The following is a 10,770-nucleotide window of genomic DNA, read 5'->3' on the forward strand; positions in this document are numbered from 1 at the left end:
GACCCCCCCCCGGTCTAGGTAGGGTTAAAACAAATATTTGTATTCTACAGCAGGACCAAAGGGTTTGCGGTCGGTACAGCCGACCAGCCGACATGGCTTCAGCATGCCCAAGACGAGGTAGAGTCCCAAGACGTATACGGGTCGTCAATATCCAGTACCCAAGGCGTGTAACACCCGACCTGTGCACACCAATGGCTGTAATGTTAACAACAACCGTAGATCTGATAGTGTAACTGGCTCACATAAGCTTATAAGCATTGATAGGGATGCTTGGATGTAAAAAGTTGTTACTTATGGCTATCTTGCTTGAAACGCTTATATTTTCTGTGTGTTCAATTAGACTCTAGAATCGAGTCAAGATCCTGTGTCAAGGAGGCTTCTGTGTGTATGTTTTGTTTTAAGGACTATGTATAAATAGATATAAAATTGTGAATATTCTATAATCAGACAAATACTAGTATATCTGGCAACACTGTTTGTGGGATCGTGTGGCGTAATGACAGAGCGTTCCGCTCGCAACCAAGAGGTCCCGATTTCGAATCCTGCCATGCGACTGATTTTCTGCCCCTGGGAAAGGCACTTTACACAAATTTCCTCACTTAACGCTGGTGAAAATGAGTATGTCTATTCATGCATTGTTTTTGTGATTAAGGCTTTGGGTTCTAAAACTATTCAAGTCAGAGCGTAAGTTCGGAAATTGACTTAGCGTTACATCTTTTATGATATCATGCGTATTTCGTGATTTAGATATAAAGTTTGATTGAAAACTGTTTTTGTAGTTTTGATACTGTTGTTTTTCCGAATACATTGTACTATTTCAGCATTGTTCGTTAATATAAGCTGACAGTAACATTTACAACTGTTTGTAGGTCTATATTGATTTGGTATTACATGAAGGAAGACAAGCTGAGAGTCTTAGACTTTGTTACCTCCATGAAAAATGGAGGTATTGTTTTGCAGAGGTCATTTGCGTAATTGAAGAAGAAATTTACATTTGCATATCAAGCCCATATTTCATGGAGGTATGAGATCTCGGAACTCTTGTTTTTGAAATGATTTTTTTCCTGGGCAAATTTTGCTCAGAAAGGCCCAGTTTTGTGGTAAGGAGGACAGAAGAATGTATATTTTTCAAATCTACCCAAATCTTGACCTTTGGCAAGACTTGACCTTCTATCGACCCCGAAATAGGTCCTGCCTGAATGGACTGTCCCACTTGGACAGGGGGTGAAATCCAGGTATCATTTGGGCTGTATCTCATTAAAAGGCAGGAGTCGAACTTCCACTATTTGTACCAAAAGAAACCTGACAAATTCAGCTTTGCAGTGGGGGTATTGACTTGAGGTTTGGAATAAAAAGGTAAATGTGTTTTAAAGTGCTTGTTTCTAGTGGTTTCACCATAGAATCCCAATGGAAGCTTCATTCACTGCTCCCTCCCCTAAACCTACTCTGTCCAGACATACACACACAAACCCAAACAAATAAAATGAATTGCCCGTAGCTGTTCGGAAGAACCCCCCCACAAGGCTCAAAGGTCCACTTTTTATGTAAAGGTCCACTTTTTATGTAAAGGTCCAAGATTTTTCTTGAAAAGATGGACTTCAATCGTAGAAAAACTGCTCCCTTTGTCATTGAATAAAAATTCATCTCTGATTTTTTCACGAAATGCCATTTTAGAAGGTTCATTTTTCACTTTCTGGGGGAGCATGCCCCCGGACCCCGCCAGAAACCTCGCCCCTCGGCGCTCGAGGTCCCTTCGAGCAGTGGGAAGAACCCCCCATTCAAAATCCTGGCTATGGGCATGAATTTTGTACTTCTGTACTCAGAAGTAATACAACAGTTACTCATTGTAGCTTGTTGTCACTTCTTAACATTAAAAAAAACATCATAAATAGAGCTCTGAGAAGACAGCTTTAAACCATTTTATAATTTATTACAACTTTCCACTATATTACTACAACTACGTCAATTTGTCTTATGGTATCTCACATTTGCTAATGCCTTACTTTAATTGTAAATGAATGATTCCTCAAAATAATTAGTAGAACATTTGGACACTTAAATTCAGTTCTAACCAGGCACCTTATAAATACAGAAAAAGGGTGAATCTGTGTCCACCAATCATGGACTATGAAGAGGACACCGCTGCTTTGTCCAGTGGTGGGTGTTCCAGCACCTTGTCAATCAGACCAAACTCCTCGGCTTCTGTGGGGCTCATGAAGCGGTCCCGGTCCATGGATTGCTCTGGAAGTGTAACAACTGTGTTAGAGTAGCAAGCAGTTGTGAGCAAATGTAGAATATTTCCACCTAGCAATAAGGAAAAAGAAAGGCACATTCAGCAAAAAATATAATATCAAAATTAACAGACATCACATTAGCTACATGTACCATGGTACTTAAACTTAGCTGTGTTCTTGCTGGCTCCTGGCCAGATTCTTTGACCTGTTAATCTGCCTGTTAATCTTGCCACCCATGTGCTGTCAACCTACTCATGCCCTTGCATACACACACTCATGCAAACAAAAAAACAAAAACATCCAAAACTAGAGAAGTGACATTTGCAAAGCAAATGCACAATGTTTACCTCGGACATGGTCTGCTCTGTTAATTCTTACTCAAACACATTCACATTCATGTACATGTACTACTAGTATATGGTGACAGGAGCAGAGCAGACCATGAAATTGCAACATTACATGTATGTAATCCAAGTCACCATGGTGACAGACGTCAACAAATCATGTCATTGGCCAGGTCACAGGTTAGTGTTTGGAACAGAAGAGGAAGAAACTGAGTAAAAACAATATGTTCCTTCAGTAAACAACAATAGTTCTATACATGGAAGTAAAATCAAACCTTTTCAACCAAGTTTGTGTGTTTCCCAGTTATTGTACATTTGTATTTACCTATCACAGAAAGCTCCTGTCCACTGTGTTTTACATACAACTTGTTGATCTGTTGTTTTAACTTGCTGATTTCCTCTGCTTGGATGAGAATGTCTGATGCCTGGCCCTGTGGAAGATGATTAAAAAAAAACTTTTAGTATGTACTAAACATGCAGGCATCTGTGTGTGTGTGTGTGTGTGTGTGTGTGTGTGTGTGTGTGTGTGTGTGTGTGTGTGTGTGTGTGTGTGTGTGTGAGTGTGTGTCGGTGTGAGTGTGTGTCGGTGTGCGTGGGTGTGTGTCTGTGTGTGTGTGTGTGTGTGAGTGTGTGTCTGTGTGTGTGAGTGTGTGTCTGTGTGTGTGTGTGTGAGTGTGTGTGCGTGTGTGTGTGTGTGTGTGTGTGTGTGTGAGTGTGTGTGAGTGTGTGTCTGTGTGTGTGTGTGTGTGTGTGTGTGTGTGTGTACGTGTTTGGTGTTTGTGCATGACATTGTGCATGTTAGGGTCGATTCTGAGTGTTAATAGAGTTAAAAAAACTCAAGAAATACATAAAAACATGAACATAAAATCACACTGCAAGATTTACAGTATCTTACAGACTACGTTTGTATAATTTATGACTTAGCAAAATCCTCATTGCTCTACATACAATGTATGTGAATAGGTTTACAATATGCATTCCATGGAGCCAACTACATGTCTTGTCCTGTATCCTGGGCCCCTTTGGAAATCAACTTTTACAAGTTGCAGGGATAACCCAACTGTCTTAGGCCACACCAATTTAATTTCTTGGTTAACGGATTCGCCTGCTTCATTTTTTTCTGATTTGCAAAAAAATAAAAAAATAAAAAATCAGAATCAACCGCAAAATGCTCATATTTTGCCCTGAACAGTTGAAAACAGTCCCTTTCTTCCTAGTTGTTACAGTTATTACATCTTTCAATGCAGTGGTATCATTAAAAGTTCAAAATTCCTTGTTTAAATTTTGAACCAGCCTAGGCATCCTATTATGGCCTAAAATGGTAGATAGGAGCCATGAAGGCCTGTAGTTATTTTTTTTTTGCCCGCCCGCTCCATTATTTTTCAAGAAAAATCTGTTAACCAAGAAATTAAATTGGTGTGGCCTTAATGATTAAATAAATAAAACATCTATTCTATGTTGTTTGTGTGTGTACCGTGGCCTGTCCGTGTGGCTGGTGGATCATGATGCGAGAGTTGGGTAGAGAGTGACGACAGCCAGGTGTCCCAGCTGCCAGCAGGAGGGAGGCCATACTGCACGCCTGCCCCACACACCAGGTGTTGACAGGTGGCAGGATGTACTGCATGGTGTCATAGATCCCCAGCCCAGCTGTCACAGACCCACCTGGGAGGGGAGGGGGGCAGAATAACTGTACTGTAACATTTGCAATAGGGTGGGGTCCTATGGCGTAATGGCGAAGCATTCAGCTCAGAACCAAGAGGTCCCGGGCTCGAATCCTGCCAAGTCACTGACAATGTGCCCTTGAGAAAGGCACTTTACATGATGGAAAGGCACTTTACATGACTTTGCTCACTTCGCTCAGGTGAAAATGAGTATGCCAGAATGATCATTATCATGATCACCTGGGTATTAAAAAATGGAAAACTAGACATTTATTTACTGGTGAGAGTAGCTAACCCCCAGTTTTGGGGGTAGAGAGAGAGAGAGAGAGATGTACAAAATGTATTGTACCATACACTTACTGTAACTTGTCGGCATTAAGATAAGACAGTGAGAACTTTTTGTAAACCCTGATAAAAATAAAGAGACTGTGAGTTATGCAACTAAATGACATGTATAAGTTTTTCACAACTAACCAGGACTGTTGATGTACATGTGAACTGGTTTCTTGTTACTCTCTGACTGCAGAAATAGAAGCTGGGCCACTACAAGACTGGACATCTCATCTGAAATCTGAAAAAAAAAAACATTCATAACAAGTTTGGTCAATGTTTCTACACAAACACAACGATGCAAGTAAGCATTACAACTTGGCTGTTCTTCTCTGATTTTAAGAATTGAATTCTGTGTAAGAGAGGGGAGAGAAATTTTGGTGGTATTCTAAGAGGTGTTCTAAGTCTATAGTTAGATGCAAACTGTATCACTGCGCCTTGTAGTGGGTCTGTGAGTGACAGTGATGAGGGGTCAGAAGGGAGCACATTCAAATTCCCTGGAAGCCTGACCAGTATCAGGCCTAGAGCTGTGTACCGGTATGCAGTACTGATACTGTACTGGAATAAATTGCTTAGGTACAGGTCCAAAATACCTAATCCCTCAGTACCGGTACCGTACCTAAACGATTTCACACTAATTTTATGCCTATTTGTGGCCTAAAATGTAAATAGCTGGTCCTCCATGGGTCCCAAAGTAAGGACATTAATTTGTGTTCATGTTTCGCTCCCTCTAGATGTCACTTTGGTCAGGTTTGAGTTGCATGAGGCTACAAGTACTTACTGTAGTGTAGGAGATAAAAACATCTTAGTTTTGCCCATATTTTGTCTGAGCATTCTCCAGAAACAAAAACTAAACCTCAACTGTCAAGTTTATTCATGTTTTTCTTGTCATTGAAGGAGTTCAAAAGAGCATGTTAATTGGTCAAATTGTTCAGGTACAGGTTCAGGTCCAGACCTGTACCTAAACCTGTGTACCTGTACCTGTACCTGTACCTAAAATTTGTTTAGGTACACTGCTCTAATCAGGCTGCTAGCAGTTTTCCTTCGGTGGCCAAGAGCCCTTCGCCAGCCTATCTAAATCATTGCTACAAGGGAGCTGAGCACAGGGGGAGTTTGGCCCGCCCTATTAGGCCTCACTACCAGTCTGGCTTACTAGTAATAGGGCCAGCCAAACTAAAGGGGGCTAATCCCTCCTGTAGTGGTAATTTAGATAGGCGCAAAGGGCTCTTGGCTGCCAAAGGAAAACGGCTAACGGCCTGATACTAGTCTGGCACCCGGGGTAGGGAGTACAGCAGGAGGAAGAGGAAGAAGATATAAGAGGACCTTGAGGAGAGAGTATGTACTGTGGCACAAAAGTACATTCACAGTAGTGTCATCATTCAAGGTGGAGAGAGACACCACAAAATAAAACTGTAATGAATATCTCAAATCCCTTTTTTTTCTTATAATACTCACAGGGCCCATGACACAAATGATTCTCTCCTTCAGCAGACGTGAGTAGATGTCATAGGCTCTCTCTCCACGTCCCTAAACAGCAGGTATTAACAAAGAGGTTAATAATTAATTATTTTTTCTTTTAATCTTAATAACAGTTGACACATAGGCTAAACAACAATAAGTAAAAGTGATAAACAGAGGCTGACACAGAGGAAAAAAAATTAATTTTGAAAACATTAGTCTCTGGGCTGGAAATACCACCTGTATATTATATACTTTAGTAAAATTGGAGCTGTACAGGTATTTCTAATATCTACCTGCACCTAACCTGCACTGGTCCATGTACTGAGCATATAAATATGATAATTATGGGTTCACCACACCACGAAGTGGTGGTGAACCCATATTGCTTTTTCTGATGTTTCTTCTCCTCCTTCTCCTCCTTCTTCTTCTTCTTCTCCTGCCATTTTTTAAATGGATTCAGCTTCTTCATTTTAGGGCCTAAGGTCCTGAAATTTGGTATGGAGGTACAGTGGGCAAATACCCCTAGGCGTTTTTTAAATTTTTGTGATACAGGCTTTTAGAATGGTTTTATTTGAGTTTTTTGACTGTGTTATAGCAAATGTATTACTGTGTTAGTGTGTGCCGTGTTTACCACGTTTGGGCATGAGTCATCACAATGGAATGCAGGGCATCAACCAATAGGCATGCAGCTTTCCTCTATACTTCTTGCTGATTGGCTGTTGGGATTTAACTTGATTAACACCTGCACAGAGCATTTCCATACTGACAGTATGTCTTTATTCAAGTGGCTTTGGTAGGTATTTCAAGCTTTTCTGCTCCAGCATTGGAATGCCGGGCATGAACGTTTTTTTTTATTTTGAAAATCAACAGTTTGCATTATGCAATTAAAAATCCTAACCAATAAAGTAGGGAATAGCTATCCAACTGTTGTTTTAGTTGTATGTTACTTCATATTATAGTTATATCAATGTAAATCATTGTTTTCCCTTGTGTTTCTCATTCTTTCCCTGCCATGTCGTAAAATGTGGTGAACCCATCGCTGTATTTGCTCCAAAGCAAATATTGGCCTTTCTAGTTATATAATGTAACGTTACTTAATAATATATTACATAATACAGGTACAGAAATGTAGGCCAATCTAGATTTTGATTTTCTGTATTGACTGTTACCACTTACTGTATAGATTTGGTTTCTGAACGTCTGTCTGAACAGTTTTTAGCATGATCCATACACATACGTGTTGTAGTGCGGGTAATTTTCAATGTTACCTGCATCAGTGCAGGTATTATACGGGAAAGACTATTAGTACTAATATTTTTTTGAGCCCCAAATATAAAAGTCTTACCGTTTGTTCCACCACTATAGGCACCATTGGCCGTAAGGTGTCAGCAGAAGTCTGGAAGCCTCTACATGTCTGTACAGGGGACAGGACCACCAGACATCGCGGTAACCTCTGGAAAATAAAGAAAAAGCACACTTAATGCTAATTTTCATTACAAAATGTAGCTAGTGGTACTCCAGTGCAATGGGGATTTGCTACAACTTGTGTGTTTACCAACCGCACTTGGTTACCCCTACCACTAGACTTCTTGATAATTATGTTGGGTTACCCCCCACTGTTATACAATAGGGCTAATAGCTTTATGTCACCATCAGAAGCAAACCCTTACAACTGGTCACAGAATTTGACAGATATGGCCAGCCAGAGGGACCTTGTTATACTCTATGGGGGCATTATGAAAAATATACAGGTGAGCATTTTAATGCAATTTACAGCCTTGTTCACAGTTTGAAATGTACATGTCCAGTGCAATGCATTGTGGCCTGGCAATACATGTATATCAGCCCCTGGTATACATGAACATATAATTTCTATAAACACATGTACATTAAGGGGGGCTCTCATGGGGGGTTCCCAATAATGCTAGTGTGTACACCAAAAGCCAAGTTTGAGAGGGCTGGCTGTATACCGGGTACCCCCCAAAATCCAACGGCTAATGTACAGATGTTAAATAGTTATGTTGAAAAGCCCACAGCTTACAAAACATCTTAGGCCACACCAATTTAATTTCTTGGTTAACAGATTTTTCTAAAAAAAAAAAATGGAGCGGGCGGGCAAAAAAAAAATAAAAACAGGCCTAGGCATCCTATTATGGCCCAAAATGGTACGATAGGAGCCATGAAGTCAATTGCAACACACCAGGCTGGTTCAAAATTTAAACAATGAATTTTGAACTTTTAATGATACCATTGCATTGAAAGATGGAATAACTGTAACAACTAGGATGAAAATGACTGTTTTCAACTGTTCAGGGCAAAATATGAGCATTTTGCAGTTGATTCTCGATTTGTGTTTTATTTGCAAATCAGAAAAAAATGAAGCGGCGAATCCTTTGACCAAGAAATTAAATTGGTGTGGCCTTACTAATAGATGGTAATTCAAAAGGACAAGCAGGCCTCCATATATTCATATTCTAAGATGGCGGACGAGTGCGGTCACGCGTCGTTGGCTCTCCGTCTATGACTTGTTTTGGAGTATCATAGTTCTTCACGGGGCAAGATATTTTAGTGCATATGTGAGTATATATTTTGCGGTATACATCCTATAATTCTTAGAGCTATTTTGACATCTAATACGAAGGAGGATCACCAAAAAATGGGAGCCGAAACAGAGCCCAAGACACCAAGGGGTAAGACACCTACGACCAAACCGTGGAACATCAACCTCGCCAGAATCCCGATAGACGAAACCCTAGTCTTTGACTTCGAAGATGCGGAGAAGTCTCGAATGTGTGGGTTGAAACTTCGTACAAGCCACTTAGACAAATGGATCCAAGCTCACAAGGACAACTTCGACAAAAACTTCGAAAACAACAAGGGAACAACGGTCACTTGGAAAACGACGCCGGGCACAACAAGTCTGTCTGTCAACTCCTCAACGTCAAGAAAGACAGGTAAAGGCATTTTATCAGTGCACTTCTACCACAAGAAGAGTGGTCTGATGGTTCAGGGACAGAAAACCAAATGGTGGGCGGACATTCTATACCCTGAAATGAAAAACAATTTGGACATTGACAAACGAACAAGGTCGAGCGCTAAAGATGGCGCCCAACGCATCAGGGACGCCGTCAACAGCTTCCAGGCAATCTGCGATGAACAGTCTACACCTGCGACACCACGCCAAACCAACGTGATCGAGACACCAATCATGAGCAAACCAACCTTCCCGCGCACACTAGATGGATTTGGAAGCTCAAACGATCGTAGCTTCACAGAACAGTTGCAACAAGATTTGGAAAATGGCGCGCAAAGTCCAGATGACGCCATAACCGGTGATCTACATGACCCCCCGGGGAGTCCCCCTACAGCCGAGAAAACAGCAGCTACAGACAAGGAAAGAGGCCCTCAAAAGGTCACAGGTACGTCAAACTCTCCTGTAACTGAATGTCTAGAAAGAGTGGCAGCCGTTGAAAAGTCCATCAAAGTGAGTGATGGCGCCTTCAGCGATCTACAGAGACAATACGTAAACACGATCGGAAAGCTCAACACATTCAGGGACGAACTGATCATGAAAGAGAAAGAACGAGAGAGGACCCACGCACAGACCCTGAACACCATTGCTACACAGATTGAAGCCGCCCAGAAGTCACTCGAAACACACATCAAGAAAAACTACCAACAAAACTGCAATCTGACCTCGACAAGTCTATAAAAGACATGGCCCTACAGAGAGAAAATCACAAAAGGAGAAAGACGAAGCAACCCGAGAAATCTCGATCGAAAGGAACTTGTGGAAAGAGAGGTTTCATGGTATGTCACTCAAAGTTGATGCTTTGTCAGCCTCTAACGCCGATCTACAAGGTGTCATAAAAGTACAAGACGCAGAAATCCAGGTGCTAGTGGACAGGTCAAAAGAGCTGGAACAGAAGATCGCTTCCTGCCATTGTTGCACGACCAAGGGCCATGACAACAAAATCATCCATGACAATGACGGGTCCACTTCACAGAACAACACAGCCGTACAGAACAATGTAGGGTCTACTTCACAGAACATTGTCCCAGATGCCACCAACCCGAAAAACAACAAACCAGCCATTGTTCCCGACGGCCAGACGTCCGGTGCCAATGTCAACACCTCGTCTTCTGTGAACAGTCACACATTGTCTACAGGTAACAGCAATGTGGGAAGTAAGAATGTAGGAGTCAGAATCTTTGCAGATTCACTTTTCCGAGATGTAGACCCAGAACGTGTCTTCAAAGGAAATCCTACCAAGATACACCGAAGCAGCACCATCAAGGCGGCCATCGACAACATCAGCAACATGAACGATGCCACAACCGAGACTGTCATTCTTCACGTCGGATCGAATGATTTAGACAACAGCAAAGGGCATCCTAACTCCGTCCACGACACTCTCCGCAACACAGACAAGCTGATAGAGACAACAAAGAAAGCCTTCCCAAAAGCGAGAGTAGCAGTGTCTCAGGTACTACAAAGGGGTCCGAATCACAAGTCACCCTTGAATGAGAACATAAAGACTTACAACCAAGAGGTGCTCAAACTGTCAAAAACATCAGGCTTCACGTACATTAAACACAGGAAGCTAACCCAGGACAGACGACTGTATCTGCCTGATCAGTTACACCTAGACCCTAGGAGTGGGACCAAACTACTGGTTGCTGATGTGAAACGCACACTCACATCGCAGACCACACCGTCGGCGGGACCTTCACAACTCC

At 41.8% G+C, this 10,770-nt stretch overlaps 1 protein-coding gene across 2 annotated transcripts in view; it reads right to left on the reverse strand.

Moving 5' to 3' along the window:
- The window catches only part of LOC109468133 (ATP-dependent Clp protease proteolytic subunit, mitochondrial-like), a 22,135-nt gene that overhangs the window by 4,831 nt on the left and 6,534 nt on the right, over positions 1-10,770 (reverse strand). Inside the window, exons 2-7 of one of the 2 annotated variants that reach the window (XM_019766373.1) lie at positions 7,376-7,483; positions 6,025-6,096; positions 4,714-4,810; positions 4,053-4,240; positions 2,904-3,009; positions 1,915-2,241 (exon numbers count right to left, since the gene is read on the reverse strand). In XM_019766373.1, the coding sequence (XP_019621932.1) occupies positions 2,126-2,241; positions 2,904-3,009; positions 4,053-4,240; positions 4,714-4,810; positions 6,025-6,096; positions 7,376-7,483 (687 nt within the window). In that variant the 3' untranslated portion in view covers positions 1,915-2,125. Of the gene's footprint in view, positions 1-1,914; positions 2,242-2,903; positions 3,010-4,052; positions 4,241-4,713; positions 4,811-6,024; positions 6,097-7,375; positions 7,484-10,770 lie in introns of those variants that run through there. The other variant, XM_019766374.1, reaches the window with a different exon arrangement.

Source organism: Branchiostoma belcheri, unplaced genomic scaffold (assembly GCF_001625305.1).
Source record: "Branchiostoma belcheri isolate BF01 breed outbred unplaced genomic scaffold, Haploidv18h27 scaffold192, whole genome shotgun sequence".
In the NCBI taxonomy this organism is placed as follows: Eukaryota; Metazoa; Chordata; class Leptocardii; order Amphioxiformes; family Branchiostomatidae; genus Branchiostoma; species Branchiostoma belcheri.